We start from the raw sequence: 21065 nt of genomic DNA, 5'->3' as shown, positions 1-21065 counted from the left end.
GACCTTTCAGGTCTATTGGAATTAATTAAATATTAAGTTGAAGGTATATTTAACCTTAATGAAATCACATGGAAAGAGTCCCTTGATTCCATCGAAGTGGTTGCTTGAAGATGGTGTATTTCTTATATTGCTAGGTACTTAAAAAATGTTTGATGAACAAATGAGCAATATTCTTGAGGCAGCTGTTTTAGATTGGTTGCCTAGGAATAGTTGTGCTTGATTTATAAGGCAAGGATGGTGGCTCTTTCTGAAAGGGTAGAGTAGAATGTTAATTGACTTGGGTCAAATACAGTGGTCTTTGCATAAATAGATCTTCTCAAACTGCAATATCCCCAAGAATGCTGTTGTAAACCTTAAAATTTCTTAGACTTATAAATGTTGGAAATTTCACCATTGGGAAATTTCATACTTGAAAAATTTCCTATTGATAGTGGGAACTCTATTGGAATGTGAACCCCATTGGCATGGGAGGTTCCTCCTCCTCCCTTCTTAAGATTACTTTAGGACAGAAACCTTTTGCTGAACAATGGAAAGGGCTTTGACCTATGCTTAAGCATAGAACAGGAATTTCTTTGAGTCATGATTGATTTTAGAATTGATACAATAGAGATACTTGGAATGACAGAACCAGGTCTTGGCAAATACAATTTCCACCCCACTCAGTCCTAACAGGATTTAGGAAGGGCTGCAGCAAAGGATCAAGATTTAATTATTGAGAATATGACCTTCAACAGACATGTGCAAAGCCACAGACCTCTGGGCGGTCCTGGGTTAAGCTAGAGCCACCATTGGCACAGGGAAGACATGGACAGTGATTGGTAGATGTAAGAACTGAGGGGAGGGAACTTGGATGGTTTCCTTAAAGATAGCGGGGTCTGAGGACTAGGGGGGTTGGTTGGAGAGGTTTTTGCTCTGAGAGGTTGTGCTCTGAGAAGCTTGCTCTGGAGGAAGCTGGAGGTGGAGGCCCCTGAGACTGTGAGTAATAGGGACTGATCTCCTTTCTTTGCCCCAGCTATCTAAGGGCTTGGGCCTTTTGGCCCAGCCTAAACAGAAGGGGTATTTAAGCCCTATTCCCTTCTCTCCCCTTTCTCTCTCCCACTCTCTCTCTCTATCTCTAATACCTTTCTTCATCCTGTTTGTAATTAAACTACATAAATGTTGATTGCTGACTTAAGTTTTCATTTAGGAATTACATAGCTGAATTCCTTGGCGACCTTAAATTAATATATATCAGTCTTTTAAAGTGATTTCCTTGTCACACTGTAAATAGGCAATGAATATGGACAAACTCCAAAGATAATTGACATTTGCAAGTTATCTGCTTTCTGATTCCTTCACACACTCAAATGGCACCCTAATTGCTAAACAAACTAAAGGAAGGCTAATGGTGGGGGGCAAAAACCAAGAAATGGTCCACAGGTTCTGAAGCCCTCCCAGCCATAGCCCCTAAAGATCCACCAAAGAAAGTTCTAACCATCAGTCTGGCTCTGACAGATGGTTTAACTGAAACAGCTATGGTAATTTTTTTTTCAGTAGAAATGGTACTAAAGAAGAATTAACATCTATATCCATGCTGCACCTTAAGGATTAACAACCTTCTCCATCCTCCCCATCTGAATTCTCTCTGGGTTGTCTCCCAATTAGAGTGTGATCTCAGGAAGAGAGGGATTGTCTGTTCTATTTATAACACTGCCAGGTATATGATATGCACTTTATAAATTCTTTTTTCATTCATTCATGAGTACAGTTGAAGAGTCTACGATAGTCTTCATAAAAAACTTAAGGTGTTTTGGTTTGCTTAATTTTAGTGCCATAGTTCTTTATAACACTCATGTATACTGTACCATCCAAAAAAGTGATGTAAACCTGGAAGGGAAAAGAAACTACACCAATACCCAGTGACATTCTCTTTGTCCTCTATCTGGCCATTCCTCTGTGAACAGAACAGTTTCACATACAAATTCATATCCAAGATAGTAAGAGAATTAAAGAACTATGAAAAAAAAATCACAAAACATTCATTGAAAGTCACTTTATTGATGTTACAATAATAGTAACATAGAAAACTGGATTTTTTTTTTTAAGACTGGACACAAATAAAATTGTGGAAGAATTTGGAATCTCAATTACAGTGACTTTTAAAAACAGCAAAATTTCGCATTTAGCTATTAACATAGGAAGAATTTTTATAACTGGAACAGCTCATATAACAAAAGCACTCAGGAAAGCAGCTGCAGTGATACATTTCATATTGGTCTTTGCCAGAACCTGGTATCTTTGAAATAGCGAGAAGAACTTGGAAGTGTTGATCAGCCAAGCAGAATGTAATGCCTTAAGTAATGGGTATCTAAGTTTATACAAATAATTGCCCCTTCCCCCAACAGTAAAACCAGTATTTTGTTTTTTCATGCCAGTATTAACACCTCACCAGGGGGTGGCTCCAGATTTTTTTAATCTCCCTTCTCAAAAGTAATGCTTAAGAACACTAGCACAAATCTATAACTATGTCAACGTGTAACCCATTTCTGAACGAAGCTATCTGTTGCAGACACCATTTTGGGAAAAGAGCCCATTTTCTAGCCAGTTACAAAAGATGCACAAGTGGTTCTTGTGAAGAAACTATTTTGCACGTAAGCAGTTATTTAAAAAAAAATCCTATACAAAACATTAGGTATTTTTGTGTGCGTGTGTGTGATTTTTACCCATAAAAAGACTAGTCATGAGACCAGGCCCATAATTTGAATATGTACTGGACTAGAAAACTCAGGTTTCATAACCAGGCAGTGATACACAGATATAATTTAGCAGGAATTCTTGTACTATTATTAAATAAGTGTATTAATTCATATTAGCACTTGGCTGTTATAATGGTATCATCACTAGCACCGCTATTGTTAAAGATATGGGCTATTTGCAAGAATTTCTATCTTGAACATAAACTGGCTGTGCCTTCAGGGTAAAAGTAAGAAGATTCTTAGGGCCAGGATAAACTATTTCTAAATCAGAAAAATACAAGGGCATTGGGGAGTGGGGAGGGAAGACAAAGGTAAAAAATAGTAATTTTTTCACAGACTCCTTCATCCATTTTGCCAACTCCCTCTGGGGCTTCCCTGTGTACCTTTTAAAAAGTTTTTTTTTTCTTTAGACCCTCCTTTTTCTCTGTGCATTAATAATTGGCCTTTAAGGAAATCCACTATGGCAAGTTGGAGGGCCAAAGAGCCCCTTTGATTATAGAATTAGATTCTTAAACTCTTAGAGTTGGAAGATACCTTAAAGATCATTTAGTTCTAGGATCCTTAACTTTTGGTTTTTGTCATGAAACCCTTTACGCCCTCTGGTGAATCCCTTTTCAGAATAATGCTCTGTTACTCTTATTGAGAATCGAAAGAAATGGTCCATTTCAGTTAGAGTTTGCTGGAAAATAAAGATGTTATTTTTTCCCATCTAAGTTCACAGAAGCTCTGAAATTTATCCATGGATACAAGTGTTCTACACCAAGTTAGGAACCCCTGGTCTAGTCCACCCCCAATTTAAAGACGAAGGAACAAGCCTCTGAAAGGTTGTGACTAACTTGTGGACCCAAGAGGCCTTCCCATTGTTTGGCACAACTGTTCTGAATAATTGGACAGTTTTGATAAACAGCAACATTGTGAACAACCTAGTAAAGCCAACCAGAGGGGCAGTGTGAGCGCAACAGTGGGAGCAGGTGAATTAAATTGAGGCACTCAGGGCTTCTGTTGAAACTCTCCAGAGGGCTCAGTTGCCAAGTAGTGACCCTAAACTACAAATGCCTTCCAGAATAACAATTCTGAAACGGGAATGGTAGAGGACTGGAGGAGTGCCTTCCTTCTCCCAGGGGCTCTCCTTCCCTGGTTTCCCAGGTATAAGTGTGCTTTTAAAGGAGCTTTTATTTCCTTCCTACAAAGGTGATTGTAAATGATAGAAATTTCCGGGGAGGGAGGTGGGTGGGAAAAGGAACAAAACAAGCCATGGAGGAAATACTTTACGTGACCACATAGAACTAATGCATGTCTGGTTCTGTTTATAAAAACAATTCCTGCCACAAAACTCGAGTTTTTTTGTTTGGTTTACAGAATGAAACATAGTAGGTTCTATATGTTGAGATATACCTAAAGCAATGAATAAAAAGGGAGTTTTCTAAGATGTTGCTGGGCATTCATTTGCTCCCTGGGCACATGGGTAGATATCTGAGAACTGCCTGTGCTTGGCACAGGTAGCAGTGAGCACCTGCGAATATTTTCCAGTGAGGGCATCTTACGACAAATGTGTTTGAATGGACGCCATGTGTGCTGATGCTTCCTCATCAGTAGATCTGTGTTAGAGGGTGCAGGAGAGATCAGACCCCTTCCTCCCCAGGAAGATCAGAGATGGGGACATTTAGACGTGTGTCCCACGTCAAGCTGAAAGGACACTCTTCCCCATCCATAATCTCCATAATCCTATAGGTCAGCTCTATTTTGAAAAGATCTCTAATATATGTCTGCACCCCTAAGCCAAACACTTGGCTTGGGTCTGGAGGATCCTTGCCAAGGGAGTGTTTTGGGCAAAGGAGCATTTCTCTTTGAAATCCAATCCATACAGGTGAGGAAAATGATCTGATTGGCGTTGTAAATAACTAGGGAAAGGATACAAGATACTGATAGGGAATTAAAGGAAGAAATGAAATCTTGTTTTTCTATATATACACACATACACATAATATATATATGTATAGACATGTATACATATTTTGATAAATAAAACAAGATATCATTGTATATACATCTAAGTATAAAGTGCTAATATAGGCAGGTACTGCTTTGGATGAGAGGGATGGGCAGGGGATTGCTGAGCCCCTGCTATCTTCTCCTCAAGGTAGAGATTTCTTGGAACCATGCTGCATAAAAGTTAATTGTAGAAATGTAGGACTTGGTCTTTGAATACATTTTAATAGCTATTTGTACTTGCGGCTGAAGCAAATCTAAACCATGGCTTTAGGAGAATGAGATCAGGGCCTGAAAGTCTGACATTTAAACAACACAGCAAAGAGGGCAAAGATATTGAGTCTGGCCTAAAGATGATAGTCAAAAGGAGAAAATGAAGTTGGGCTTACCAGAAGAGATCTGGAGAAATAGGGATTGGAGTCAGGCTCGACTCTGTCATTAACTCACTATATGATTTCCAAGGTTTAATTTGACCTTTTTAAACAAAAAAAAAGAAAAATTATTTTTGAGAAATTAGAAAGATTTCTATCATTCTCAAGAAATGTGGCTCAGTCAACCTTTTAGAAACATGTGTATCTTGGTCCAAGCAGAGGGAACAATGGTGTAACTATCATTAAATAAACATCAATGGTTCAGAATAAGAGGTTATTTTTACAACTTGATCTTACAAAGACCCTTGGATTCATCTCCAGAGTACAGTTCTCTAGTCCTTCCTTAGGGATGATTCTGGGCTTTTATAAATATAGCCATGGCAAAAAGTTCTAGAAAACATCTTCCTAGAATGCTTCATGACTTCCAAGGACTGATTGATTCTTTCCCAGTGGCCATTTTTCATGTAAGGTCTTTTCCTTTCTCTTTGTGTACTAGTTGACCTTATGGAGACCATTTACCATCACTGCAGGACATGGGCAATTTGTGCTTCCTGCCTACAAGAATGACTGTGTCAAAATGAAGGCCACTTGACCAGTTCCTTGAGAGTCATCATGGCCAAGGTGGACCTACCCTTTACAGATAGTAATAGTGAGCAAATGGTGAGAGATTGGTTGAAAATGAGAATAATTATCAAGGGACTTTGAATAGTTCCTTTAAGTCAAGTTGTTTTAAGTACTTCCATTGTCTTTGACAAGTGGAAATTTTCTGATATTTTTTCTTGGCTCAAAGTCTGGAGGACAAAAAGCTAGGGTTTGAAGGAAGAGCATAAAGGCCCCAACATTATTATTCTGTGCTTAGTACAACCATATTACAATGGCCTTCTGCAATGGGTCAGTTTCTCAGAACACAATTCAGGTGATATTTTTGTTTCCCATCTTGAAGACAAGGATGATGCATGGCAAGGATGTGGGATTTGGAGGGAGGGAACCGGGATCAAATGGTATGACTTTGGGACTTCATCTCCCCAATCACTCTTTGGGCGTCTCACTCTCCTCATTTGTAAAAGGAAGGGGTTGGATTAAATTGACTTCCAGCCCAAGACCTAGCATTCTATTACCCTATCATATCTCTAACACCAATCTATAAAAGTTATGTTTGTGCTTGTGTTTAATGTCATACATCCATTCTTTGAGTGAGTTCATCAAGAGTCTATGATTTTAGATCTGAAATATCTCAAATTCCAAAAGAAGGTGCCTCCAAGTATCATTAATAATCTATGTGAAAGAACGATAAAATGGCACATACTGGAAAGCCATGATGTGACTGACAACATTCACTCAACTTTTAACAACATAATCATTGTAATAAACACAAAGGGAGAACTTGGGAGCTCACTGCCATCTGCCAAGCAATATTGTTTTCCTTCACCAATATCCCCTCAAAGGCACATGTTCATCATTTCCATCAAAAATAATGGGAGAAGAGAAGGGAATGAAAGAAAAACCAACCTGGGGACATACAGTGACAGGTGGGTTCTTTGTCAAGACTGGAGCAACTACAACTGGATAATAGACTTCTATAAGGTACACGAAGTTTAAGTCATTAAACTCATTCATTTCTTCCACATAAGTTATAAAACACCCATCACATACTCAATACTGGAGAATTTTCAGTCCACATTAAAGTGAGGGGTCTTGTTCAAAAGCCACTTTTATTTGCACAGTCTTCAAAATCTCCCAGCCCTCCTTGGTATCAGTCATTTGATCACGTTGCCAAATACTCAAATTTTGCAAGAAGGTTTTGCATTCTTGATGATGTTGGACCAACATTCAAGATATATCAAACTCACCCTTTAAAATACTCCATGTGTTTTGTATTTAAAATTAGGTAGGATTAATTTTTTAAATTTTTAAATTTTTAAAACATATTTAAAGACATATAGTGAAAGAAAGTACATTACAGAAGGCATGAACATAAAAACACTCCAGAAAGCAACTTGAGAGTTTCACCCTCACCAGTTTAGGTACTCATGTTGTTTCCATGTGAACACTTACTGCATGAAAATTAATGGGGTGAAGGGAGAAATTTAAGAGGCATAGCTAGATGGCACAATGGAGAGAGTACAGGATCTGGAGTCAGGGAGACTCATCTTGAATTCAAATCTGGCTTCAAATACTTCCTAGCTATAGGATTCTGGGCAAATTGTTTAATCCTCTTTGCCTCATCTATCTATATAATGAGCTGGAGAAGAAAATGAAAAACCACTCTAGTATCTTTGCCAAGAAAACCCCAAATGGGGTTACAAAGACTTGGAGACAACTGAAACAAGAGAACCATAACAACAAACAAAGAAAGAGGCCATCTTTGAAATTTTGCCTGACCCTGTCCATTATTCAACTCAAGGAAAGGATGAAGAAAGGAGAGATTGAGAAAGAAATAAAGGACATATCAATCATCATCAAGTTTCTAATCAACCCCATTCATTTGGTTCATTAGAATAAGTTTCCCCATTTAGAAAGACACAGTAGAACCATCACCATCTTTCAGTCTTACACTGGGTTGAATTGGAGGAAGGAGTCTTTTAAGTTAGAATTCTTATTTTCTGTGAATCATAAAAATAAAATTCAGGGTTCAAAATATTAGCTTTTTTCCCACCAACTGTTTATATAACTTTGCAGATACTACACACAGGTGTATGGCCACTTTGGATTTGACTGATTAGCCTACCAGGATGGAAATTTCTGGTATTCTCCAGTTGTTTGAGCAGTGTCTGGTGTGTTTCTTTTGTTTCCCCCTAGGTAAGCTCCTGTTACCTGGCTCCACATTTTCTTCATGACTAACAATACAAATGTGCCCATAATAAATACGTGGAAAAACAGTAGCTGTTAGAGTTAGGATTGTAGATGTTGCTGGAAGAAAAAGTTGGACGATTAGACAACCTCTAAGCAACATGGTACCTAATCGCAGGGCACCAGCTGCCATATGCTTCTTCAGCACAATGCTGGGGGCAGGAGGAAGCCCTGATTGGCATTTTGATGTCTTGATCAAGTACTCCAAGCTTCCAGGATGTGTACGATTTAAAAGGACATCAGATGTTCTGGTCTGGTGTTGGAGAGACATTTACATCACCGACTGCTGTATATACAATTTAACCTGCTCATTCGTCATCTTAGAAGACCATTTGATCTATAACGATGATTATTAGTTGTGAGCGACCGTTCAGGCATTTGGCAAAATACACTTGTGTGTAACAGCTGTTTTGACATTTAAAAATGTTGACTTATGTACAGTTGCATTTCTAGAATGAGAATATAAACATAAAAAGTAAAAAAGGATATATATATATATGCATTTATATATATATATATATATATAGGCAATTAGCCTCTCATAGGTTACAGTCCTGCAGAAAGAGTCCTTTTATGTCTTAGCCCTGCATGCTAGTTTCTACTACGATATGTTGTTTCCTTAAGTGTGGAGGACAACTTAAAAAAGGCTCATGCACATAGCATTATGGTCTACGGCGAAAATGTGCTTCAGGTACCCAGTTCTGGATCCACGACGGTCCTCATTTGGACTGTATTTCCCCTCTGGGAAATTTGCCATATTGAGGACTTGTGAATTACTCTTACTCCTATCTGTCTACCTATCTGTCATGCGGATTATCCTTGGTCCTATTCAGTCTATTTGTTATTCTGTGTTATGGTATATGATTCCCAGTGTTCTTTACATGGTTTGAGTAAAATTCTAAGCCAGCAGTGGAAAAAAAAATGATCCAGGGATGAGATTTTTCTCTCTCTCTCTCTCTCCTCCTTGGCATCTCTGTAGGTCTTCCATATTGTCTGAGGAGCAGATATATTTGCATTGACTCAATGAGGCTGAATTTCTATAAAAGTTGAAGTAAACAGTTCCAATATGTCACATGTAAACAGTTGGTCTTAAATGGATGTCTCCCATAGCTGCACAAAAAAAGAAAAGACATGAGTTTAGAAAGTTGGAATCAAGTTCACCACCTTCCTCATGGGGCTCAAAAAAGAATATATTTAAGATGGCAGAGGAAGGATGGGTTGATTTTCTTCAAATTCCTATTGTGTTATTGATAAGAAATGGACAAAAATGAATGGTCTCCCCAGCTTTCTGCACCTCTTTGGTCTTGGGATCCAGTCTCCCTTCTTGTACCCAGGTCACTGATTTAATTTATACAGTGATAAGCAGAAAACCAATTAGTTCAAGATTATATATTACTCCTTCCTTTCCCCTACCATTCTCTTACCTTCTGCTTTTAGCTCCTATATTCACTTTCAGATGTTTAGGTTTTTGTTTTTGTCCCTGGCAACAATGTGCCAAATAGTTTAGTACAGCATCTGTCACACAGTAGGTGCTTAACAGATAGTTTAAAAAATAAATTCCAGCTGTGGTATCACTCTAGCCTTACAACAGCCTTCTATTATTACCCCCACTTTACAGATGAAGAACTAAGATTTAGGTGAAGTAAAGAAGGGTTTTTGAGGGGCCTGAAAAAAACATGAAAGAAGTCAGGATGGACTTTAGGGATCCAAAGAAACATGGCATCTGTTTCCTGTCATGGAGTGAAACTGCGATTCACTATTTTACAAGTGAGGAAACAGATACGACTGCATCAGACAAAAATAGCTAAGTCTGACAAGGGCCATAAGTTTGAGGCAGAGTGGGACCCCAAAGGAAAACCTACTTAAAGTACGAATTTTGAATCTAGTTCAGTCTAGTTAGATTCGACAAACTTTTTATTCGTCATCTGCTATGGGCAAAGCAGAAATGACATGACAGAGAATATAGCTGGACTTAGAGTTAGGGAGTGAGGGGTTTGAGTTGTAAACCTCTGACATGTACTAGTTGCATAACACTGGGCAGGTAGCAACTTCCTATACCCCCATAAGACTTTCAAAGTCTAAAACTAAATTCTACCAAAATTGGTTTCCTTTGCAAGTCTACATATTTTATTTTTTGCATTTTAAACATAATTCTGAGAAGGGGTCCATAGGCTTTACCAGACCACCAAAGGGGACCATGACACAGGAAATGTGAAGAACTCTTGGAGAAAGCTGCCTAGAGCCCTAGTAGGTAAATGATTTGCCAAGGGTTTCACAGCTTATAGACATGTCAAAAAGAGGTCCTTAAACATATTGAATGCCACCTCCCTCTTTCTCCCTCTCCCATTCTCTCTCTCTCTCTTCTTTCCTTCCTCTCTCTCTCACTCTCTCCCTCTCTCTCCCGCCTCTCTCTCCCTCTCTCTCACCTCTCACCCCCCTCTCTCTTCCTATCCCTCTCTCTTCCTCTCTCTCCCCCTTCTCTCCCTTTCTATCTCTCCTTCTCTCTCACCTCTCACCCCCCTCTCTCTTCCTCTCTCTCTCCCCCCTCCCTCTCTCTCTGTCTCCCCCTCTCTCTCCCTCTCTCTCTCTCCACCCCCTCTCTCTTCCCCCTCTCTCCTTCTCTCTTCCCCCTCTCTCTGCCCCCTCCCCCCTCTCTGTACCCCCTTTCTCTCCCCCCATCTTCACACTGTCCCTAATGCTACATTGCATCTCACACTAGGAATTATGGATACAAAAAAAACCCAACAACCTGAAACCCTGCCTGGCCCCAAGAAACTTATTTGAGGATGTAATAGAAGAAATATGACATGTACACAAAAAGATATAAACTATGTACAGAATTATTTTGCAATGGAGAAAGTGACAGTAACTGATGAGATGGAGGAAGAAGGAAATAATAGGAGTGATCTTTTATAGGAGGAGACCCTTGAGTTTTGCTTTGAAGGAAGCTAGGGATTCTGCTTTGCATTGGAACAGATGTGGTCACAAAAGAGACTGGAGTCAATAATGCCAGGCAGATTTTATCTAAGTTTCCCCTTTATATCTCCCATGTTGATCTATCTTTCAGTGCACAGCATATCTCATTATCCAGCAGATGTGTTTTTAGGAAGTAATATTTTTTAAGTGGAATCCTCCTTCAAATGTACTATGAGAGCTGGCTGATTAAATGAATCCATTACAAGAAGAAAAAACACTTCCTAACATACAAGCATAAGTGAGAGTTTTCATGTATAAAATGTGCTAGAAATGAGAAATGCCCCAGATACCCATGGAATTGAGGGCAGGGATTGCCTTTTCCAGGTCAGAACACATTTCCTAGCATTTTCTCCCTCTCTTCAACAAAACCAAACCAAGTAAAATAAAACAAACAAAAAAAATGCAACCAGAAGCCAAATCATTCTCTTAAAATATTCTATCCAATTAAATCTTTTCTATGGGCTAATTGAAGACCTACATACCAGCTTCAGTAGGCAAATACCTCTGAATGTGGCCAGGGAGATTTTGCTGGTTTACATGCAAAGATCTCATGCAAACTAATTCTTCTAAATATCTCACGTAGGGAACAAAGTAAGGGAAACGTAGCCTCCTGTAAAAATTATAGGTTTGGGAACTGGAAGGAACATTTGATTAGGCACACACATATCCCTTCATTTTACAAATGAGAAAACCAACAGCCAGAGGGATAAAATAATTTGTTTAAAGTCCCATAGGAATGACGTACAAAGAAAATAAACACATATATGAATGAACAAACACATAAGAGAGCTTCACATACCCTGGCACTTTGTCTGTTCGCCTTCTTCTCCTCATCAGGAAGCGGAGGCATTGGATATGGGTATTTCCTGCTGGAAGCAATAGATCCGGTAGAAGAAGAAGGAGACTTGGCAGGAGACAAAGTCCTGAGATGTTGAAAACACATGAAATAAATGGGATGTCACTGATCAATAGCAACCTCCACTATTGAAAAGTCTGGCTCAGAACCAAATGTATTCTTAGTTTGAACTCTCTTTTATATGGCAGACAGATTCTACTAGAAATGCTCACTACTTGTGAATAGATCACTATGTCATTCACAACTCTGAGATGCTGAAAATTTTATTTCTTGACTCTTAGAATTATTATGGTTTGCCCAAATGAAATTATAGAGAATCGTACTTTGTAAAACTAGAGCAAGTACATAGACCAAGTAGGTCTATCGATAGATAGGAAGCTTAGTCTGGAGCAGAGCTAATAAGAGCAAGCAAAATTGGTCCATTGACTATGCAATAAAGCCATTTCTGGCTGATTTTCACCAGTCAGTGAGAGAATGGTTGAAAGAATTAGAATTTCGATTCTATCTTAAGAGAATCTTACAATACATGACAAATCACATTTGTTTGTTGGTAAGTCACAAAGTTCATGCATTCAGAGGCCAGTCGGTTAGTTGTGAAGGAACAAAGGCAAGTACAGAAATGCTAAGAGTAAATTAGTAAGCATGCAAGCATTGGAGAGCGCAGAGTTCCAGCCAAACAGAGTTTGATGAGAACATACAAAAATGGTCTGATTAGTTGCTGCAATCAGCATTTCTGTAGGAAGTGAGTATACTAAGCAGGAGCCAGTAAACCTTGGTATCATCATGGCGGGCACGCTCTTTGTGTCAATAAGGCCCTTGTGGAGGGGGGGAGGGAAAGGAGCAGCAGCACTTTATTGACTGGAATTTTACACACATTACCACCACCAGAGCCTGACTATTTCCTCCCACCCTCAACCATCTCCCAAACCTTTACACTTGTTCTAAGACGATGTGTTTTCCAGAAGAGGAGAAAAAAAATAAAGGTCCAAAATAAACAAATATGTTACCAATAGTCTATCCTGCCCATTTCAGGATCATTTTGTGATTATCAAGGAGGCTTGTTACCCTTAAATACAAAACCAATATTCTGGGCTGGGAACCTTCTACAAGCTCTTATTTTTCCATAAGATCAGATGGTTCATAGAGCCCCAAGTCACCTCAGTGGATATCACTGGATGCTAGAGGTCCACAGTGGCATTCCAGCAAGTAACCACCACCTCTGAATTCCCTGGGTACTTAGGGATTCTCTCCTTTCTGTGGGTCTCCAGGAGAATAAGGAGGTGTTAGCCAAAGCTGCCCCATTGAATAACAATGGCTCAACATGTATGCTTCATGGCATACACCCAAATAAGAGAGATCACCAAGATGCTCAGTCCTGGAATAGCAACTTATAAAATGGGATAAAGGGGAAAAGAGAATCCCTTTTGCCTTTTTTTAATTTAGAGGGGTAATTCTCTACCTACATATGAATGTCATCTTTGTTCTCACATCACAGTGGATAGTGTTGTTCTTGGAATCAGAAAGAACTAAGTTTGAACCCTTCTTTAGACACTTACTGGTTACATGAGGCTGGGCAAGTCACTTAACCTATTTCCTCTTCAATAAAATGGGGATCTACTTCATAGGATTGTTTTAAGGGACAAATGAGATTTATACATACATACATACATATATATATATATATATATATATATATGCTTTCCAAACCTTAAATGGCCTTATGATTATCCATTGCCTATAGAGATCCATCCCAATATAATACATCTCTGATTAAGTTTTCCTTCTTAAAGTAAATTCATCAGGGGCAGCTAGGTAGTTCAGTGGATTGAGAGCCAGACATAGAGAGGAGAAGCCCTTGTTTCAAGTCTGGCCTCACATACTTCCTGTATGACCTGTGTGACCCTGGGCAAGTCACTTAACCCCCATTACCTGCCCTTATCACTCTTCTGCGTTGGAACCAATACCCAGTATTGATTCTTGTGCAGAAGGTAAAGGTTTTCAAAATAAATAAACTAAATTCATCTTTTGAATTAAAATAATACTAGAGTGCTAGAATTCATGCTAGAGTGATTTGGACTAATGGCTACACAGAAATATTAAAATGTTATCATTATTGTTATTATTGTTATTATTTCCCCCTGGCTTTTCCTCCTTTTTCTATTTCTTGGTCATTGTCACCCCCCTCTAGATACAATCTTCCCACAAACCTTGAGAGAGACCCTAAAATGAGCACTTTTATCCTCTTAAGGTTTTTTTCAAGGACACAGTTTTTGGATTATTTTACCTAACTGGCCTTTCTTTGCTTGTGTACAGAGACTAACAGAATCCATGCAAGATCTGCCTTTGGTATGTGCCTGAACTTTTGAGTTCTGTTGACATTTGTAAATGCTTTTGATTGTTGGGGCAGAGTAGATGGCGAAGAGGGGTAAGAAGGGGCCGTGTGATCCCAGATATCTAAAAATATGACTTTCCTCCATTCCTAGGTAGCATGAGAACCGCTCTAACATGGAGTATTTTTCCTGTTCAAAAGATGAATTTATTTTAAAAGGGAAAGCCTATCAGGGAAATGTATCCCATTAGAAGGGCTTCTTTAAGCAAAGGATAAATTAAAACAGGACAAACATTCATATTCTGAGACCTTTGTGGGCCTCACTGACTTCAATGAATGGTATTAATCCCAAATCAAATTTTTTTGTACTCAGAGGTTGAAGTTAATGGCTTCATAGACTTCTTACCAGATAATGTATTCATCTTATGCTTTAAAGAAGAATTAAATCTTGTCTCTTACTACAGAGGTTATTCCATAGCATTTGTGGCCGTGAACCAAAGATCTTTTCTGAATTTATAGTATTGCTGGTTATGCCCCAAGTCAGTTGTCTAAATAACTGGTCTTGGATTTTCTGAGAGAGTGTTTTACAGGGAGAGGGTTCTGGCTCTGGAGTCAGGATTACTGTTCAAATCCTGTTTCTGATGTATTCTATGAAACCCTAGGCAAATCATTTAATTTGCCTGGGCCTCAGTTTCTTTATCTGTAAAATGGAGTGGTTGGGGGAAAAAAGTGATTCTGAGGTATAATCCAACTCTAATTAACCAGCAAGTATTTATTAAGCAATTAATGTGTTCCAGGCACTAGAAATAGATATACAAAGAATGAAAAAAATCCCTATTCACCAAGAGTTCACCTTCTGGATTTATGTAGGGTGATCCCAATATATGACAAAATAGGTAAAAGCCTACATGGAGAGATGTGGAGGATGCTCCAACACCAGGCTACCCACTCAGATATATTCTCAATTTTCAACTACTTAATTTCAACAAACATTATTTATTAAATATCTACTCTGTGCAAGACACTGGGCTAGACTCTAGGGAAACAGACAAAATTGAAATAGTCCCTGCCTTTGAGGAACTTATAGACTCTATTAAGGGAACAATATGTATAAAGTAAAATATCTAAATGGATTAAAACATACAAAATATACACAAAGTAATTAATATCAAGAAGGAGAAAGCACAAACAACTATAAAGATCAGGAAAAGGCTTTGGACAGAAAGTGGCACTTGTGTTGTGTTTGGAAGGAAGTCAGAGGTTCTCAGGAACAGAGGTGAGGATGGGAATGCCTTCCAGACATGGGGAAACAGCCTGTGCCAAGGGATGGTGGGAGATGGAATGTGGGGGTATGCAGAACAGCTAGATGGCCAATTTTACTGGTGCAGTGAGTATATGAAGGGGGAATAAGATTAAAGAAGACTGGACAGGTGAGTGGAAGCTATATCACTAAGGGCTCTAAATGCTAAGCTCTGAGGCAATAGAGAGATGAGTAATGAGAGTGATCATGGTCTCATCTGTGTTTTCGAATGCCATTTTGGCAGCTGGAAGGGAGAAACTGTTCATTTTTGCATCTTTCACTCCTGGGAGAATGCCTCACATGAGGGGACCAGTTACTAACACTTGTTGGGTTGGATCATATCAAATGGTGTGTGGCTATCTTCAGATTAATGCTTTCCTTTGGCTGTTCTGCTAGTTTAAGGCTCATTTATTTCTACTAATCCATGTCCTTATCAGTAAAATAAAAAGAGGAATCCTTTGAGAAAACTGCCACCAGGAAACATGGTATGCATACATACCCATGTTTTATATATGTATTGATCAGTACGATGTTTGGAGAGGCGTGATTTTACCCCTGCTTTATTCCAAAGGCTATTTTAAGATGTTCTAGTCTCTCTTCTCTCATTATTCTTCAGGATCATCAGGTTTCCAGGAATTATGGGAACATCATCACCTCCCTGGTCCTGGACACTGTGCCTCGTAATACAATCTAGAATTATATTTGCCTTCTTGGTCGCCATATAACTCTGTTGACTCATATTAGACTTCCAGTCCTCTACAACAGGGGTACTGTGAAGACTAATTCAACTTTTAAAACTACAGTTTCTAAAGGTGCTCCAAGTTCCTTAAACAAAGACACAACAATTAACACACAAGGTGCTCACACAGAATTACTGCCCTTAACAATTCACAAATGACCACAAGACTTCATTTCTTTCCTTCTTCAATATTTGGATTGTTTTAAGAAAGGTTGTCATTGAAATGCTCCAAGCCTATTTCTTAGTTTTAAGCATTCATGATAGTGTATGCAATATAGTAGGTACTTAAATTTATTTATTATTTATTGATTATATTTGATATTGATATATGATTATATTATAATCATTTATTGATTAATCACTTTTATTTCTCTGGTCTCCACCCCACCAGAGATATGGCAAGAAATTTAACCTAGCCCTTAACCTGAAACCTAGATCATTCTTTCCAACATTGACAATATCAGACTTTGGGGACTTCATCCTATCACCAAGGACCTAAAAGATCCAGGTGGAATAGGATTATAATTTCAGCAGCAACAGCCACTTAAAAAAAAAAAAACTTTACTGGTAAGGGATCAGATCCATGATTTCATTACTTCATGAATTCATGGAAATGCCTTTTGTTGAAGCAAGCTATTCCTCTGTTATTTTTATAGTCCCAGACTCTTAAGGCTAAACATAATCAAATCCTTTGAGAATTGCCTGGGACATTAAGGTTAAGTAGCTAACCCAGGGTCCCAGAGTTAGTTCCTGTCAGAGGCAGGCCTTCTTGCCTCCAGAACTGACCCTCTATCCATACTACATTGGCTCTTTTCATTAGATGTAATGTAAAATGGGGAAGGGAGTCATATAATAACATATGATAGTATTAGTAGTAGCAATGATGATAATCTTTTCCATCTGTTTTCTTCTTAAATTTTCCCAAAGCATTTCTGGGTCAATAATCTCATTTGGTCATAATGATACTCCTAAGAGGAAGACAGAGGTTAGATTTCATTATCTCCATGATGGAACTGGGGCATGTCTAGATGAAACTTAGAAATACAAGACCACTTAAGGGTGATCTCCAATGTTCCCCATATTTCCAGACTTTCAGTTCTACCCTCTCAGATCCTCTTGGAGTATCCTTGTCTTATTTTTCTTAGGGCATGACTTTGGGTTACCCTAAAATGCCTAGGACTGAGTTCTTTTGGGGAAATTTCCCAGCACTATCACCTCTTTCTCCCCAACAAAAGCTATCTCAGTTCAGATTAGTCTTCCTAAACTAAACCAGAACTGGACTATTTAGAATTTCAGAATCCCAGATTTGAGAGAGACCTTAGAAGCCATCTAATAAAACTTATGATAACACAAACCAAAAATCCTTGGCAAATGACCATCCGGCTTTTGTTCTGAAGACATCCATCAGACATCCATTGTTCCAATTTTTAGGAAAACTTTCTCCCCATTATTCCTATGAAATCACAGATCCAATCAGACCCAAACCAAACTGAACAAATCTACCTCCCTTTCTCATATGGCAATCCTTCAAATATAGGAACGTAGCATTTGAAAGACCTACATCTTCTCTTCTCCTGACTGAATACTCTCATTTCCTTCAACCAATCTTCAGATGGCATAGACTGCATATCTTCTACCATTATGGTTGCCTCTCTCTGTACATTCTCCAGCTTATCAGTCATTCTTAAAATGTAGCACTGAAAACTGGCTAAATGTGGTTTATTCAGGTTCTAGGAGAAGAGGAATATCACCTCCTTATTTGTGGACACTTTGACTCTTACAATGCAACCCAAGATTATATATTTCCTTCTTTGTTGCAATATAACATTTGCCTCATTTTGGGCTTGCAATCCTCTACAACTTGAAGGTCATTCAGAAGTTCAGAGAAATGAGCCATACTTGCTCCATTTTTTACTTGGACTGTTAATTTTATTGAGCAGAGTGTAAAAGTCTATATTTATCCTTCTTCAATTTCACTTTATTAGATTCATTTCAATGTTTTATAGTGAAGATATTTTTGTATCTTGGTCCTATGTTTTATATTATCTGTAAATTTGACAAGAACTCTACCTATCTAAATTATTGATAAAGATATTAAACAGCATAGGATCAGGGTCAAATAGATCCCTGAGACACTTCCCTGGAGGCTTCATTCCAGCATCACATTGAACCATTAATGAATGATTTCTCTTTGAAATTGGCCATTCAACCAATTCCAAATCCATCTAATTTAGTGAGCCTCTGAACCATCTCTCCTTATTTTCCATAGCACGAGCATAAGAAACTTTGTGAAATTGTTTTCTAAAAATTAGGTCAAATATTATATTTATAGAATTCTCCTGCTCTATCAGTTTCATTTACCTGTCAAAAAAGAATATGAGATTAACCTAACATGGCTTGTTTTTGATGAAGCCTCTTGGTATCTCCTTCCTTTTCTAGATTTTCACTAACCATTATACATTCTGGAATCTTGATCTATACAGTTAGATCCTGATTAATGCAAACAGAAATGCAAACAATGAATCCTATGAAGCAGAAGAAGTTGCACTGCACTGAAACCAATAACCATATTTTGCATATAATTATTTCTTTGAATAGTGCAAGCTCAAGGAATGAAGACACAGGATTCACTATTCACACTAATGAGAACCTAGCCATAATTTTCAAGATTCCATTTTTCTTTGTTTTAGGGGAAATTTGGGATACTTTCAACTCTCTGATCTTTTGTGATCTTGAAGAGGTCACTACTAGGGCTCAGAACTTACATATTTTGGTACCTGATGATGTCATTCAAATGTTAATCATTTAAGCCTGGTGACTTGAACTCATATAACCTCTCTATTGAGTATAAATTCATTGAGGCAGCTAGGTAGCATAGTGGATGGACCTTAAGGCCTGGAATTAAAAAGATCTTAATTCAAATAAAGTCTCAGATGATTAACTAGCTGTGTGATTTGGGGCATCACTTTATCCCTGCTTGCCTTATTCTTCTTAACTGTAAAAAGTAGACAATTATAACATCTACCTCCCAGGGTTGTTGTGAGGATAAAAATAAAACCATATTTGTAAAATTCTTAGTGTAGTGCCTGGCACATAATAGTTATTATGTAAATTCTAGCTATTATTATTTGAACTTTTTTGTATTGCCCTTTCCAAATCAAAGATTATTCTCCTAGAAAATCCCTTCATAGGTGTAAGCAAGAGCATATACCAGGGTAAAATGTATAAATTCAGGATGAGGTCTAAGGTGCTCCCTGGACATACTGCTCACAATTCTATACGCATTATTGTATTCTTCAGGGTTATTGGCATCACCAATAAGACCAAAAAGAAAAGTATATAAAAGGCACCATAAAACCCTAATTTTGTTGTTGTTAAGTTGTTTTTTAGTCATGTCTAACTCTTTATGACCCCCATTTGGGATTTCCATGGCAGAGATACTAGAGTGGTTTGCCATTTCCTTCTCCAGCTCATTTTACAAATAAGGAAAGTGAGGTAAAAAGTTAAGTGCCTTGCCAAGGATCACACAGCCAGTAAGTGTCTGAGGTTAGATTTTAACTCAAGTCTTCCTGATTCAAGGGCTTGACACTATCTGTTATACCATCTAGCCAACCCAATGAGATATTCTAAAAAATGCAAATAATAATCAAGAGGAAGGATATTTTCTGGGACTCTAAAACTAACACAGCCACCAACACCTCCATATCCTTTGAATTCTGTTCTCAATGCAGAGAGGTAAGGATTTTTAACCTGATTCCACCAGATCTTTAGTGGCATTCTATGGTTGTGCTCTCTGAGAGTACCATAGTCCCACCAGAGCCAGAGAATCAATTAACACTCAGGTAAAATAATTACACAAGTTATGCTTTTTGAAAAGTGAATTTCATTCTTTGTTGGTATAAAGTACAAACACTCTTTCTTAAGTTCTGAATATTCCATCAAATAAGTTTGCTTCCAAAAGAGAACCCCCACTATATCTTGCCCTGGAAGTCAGAAATCATGTAACACAAGAGATTAACAATGCACTCTTTACTCTTTGAGGTTAATTTGTTGAAAGAAATAGCCTTGAAAGCTCAAGAGGCAAGAAAAGCAGAGCTGAGCTTAATTAAGCATGAGGTTGCCACAAGCATAAGCCAAGGAGTTGTGGGTACCCCCAAGATGCCCTGCATGAGGTTAGAACCACAGAGAAAGCAAGAATCATTCCTTCTACTTTCAGACTTTCTAAAAAAATTCTGGGACAGTTCACTGACTCACCAGAGCTATCATGTTGATTGATCCCCAAAACTTGTAGCAAAGGTCACCCCAGTTAACTCAAAGTGGCTCAACTCTGGGCTGTTGTCTTTTATTGAACTATCAACAACTGCTTACAACAAAGATATGGATATTCAATGTTCTTCCAAACCTCATTTTGACTCATCACTGCAGGAGCCTATTTCTAATGCCAATCAAAGAGAAAAAAGCGGCCACTTTGTTAGCGGGCACACCAGACATCCTCTCAAACTGCCCAGGCAGCTTTGCACGTGCAACTGGGATTCTGAGGCACTTCCCCATCCATACTTCGTGCATCCATGCAGCTTCTGGGCAGATGAAGACCTGGGATCTGATCCCAAAGACTATGAATTACTCTCTGGGAGCAGTATAAACTATTTAGCTCACCTTGTGAACAGGAATTACCTCTTCCAGGGTACCATTTTGTTAATGATTGTTAATAGGTGTTAAATTAGTTTACTAAAAAAAAATCACTCACCCATTGGTTAGGACCAAACAAGTTTTGGGGGAATGATGGTTGGGTGGGTAGAATAAACTAGAATCTGCCCATAAGCCTTAGGAAAGAAAATAGGGCTGAGCATGAACAAAAATTTAAAGAAAACATAAAAATGCTCTTACCTGTCTTGTTGACTTTGGCCATCTTGGGAGCTG

General features: G+C 38.4%; 1 protein-coding gene across 7 annotated transcripts in view; it reads right to left on the bottom strand.

Moving 5' to 3' along the window:
* Window positions 1-2017: 2017 nt before the first annotated feature.
* The window catches only part of ADAM22 (ADAM metallopeptidase domain 22), a 265124-nt gene continuing 246076 nt past the window's right edge, over window positions 2018-21065 (bottom strand). For all 7 annotated transcript variants that reach the window (XM_007504968.2, XM_056800169.1, XM_056800168.1 and 4 more), the window contains 2 exons: window positions 11721-11844; window positions 2018-9055 (listed from right to left, as the gene is read on the bottom strand). In XM_007504968.2, coding sequence (XP_007505030.1) covers window positions 9035-9055; window positions 11721-11844 — 145 coding nt within the window. In that variant the 3' untranslated portion in view covers window positions 2018-9034. The remainder of the gene's footprint in view (window positions 9056-11720; window positions 11845-21065) is intronic.

Source organism: Monodelphis domestica, chromosome 5, assembly GCF_027887165.1.
Source record: "Monodelphis domestica isolate mMonDom1 chromosome 5, mMonDom1.pri, whole genome shotgun sequence".
In the NCBI taxonomy this organism is placed as follows: Eukaryota; Metazoa; Chordata; class Mammalia; order Didelphimorphia; family Didelphidae; genus Monodelphis; species Monodelphis domestica.
Note: the sequence above shows the minus strand (reverse complement) of the source record. Positions and strands in the feature narration are given on the sequence as shown.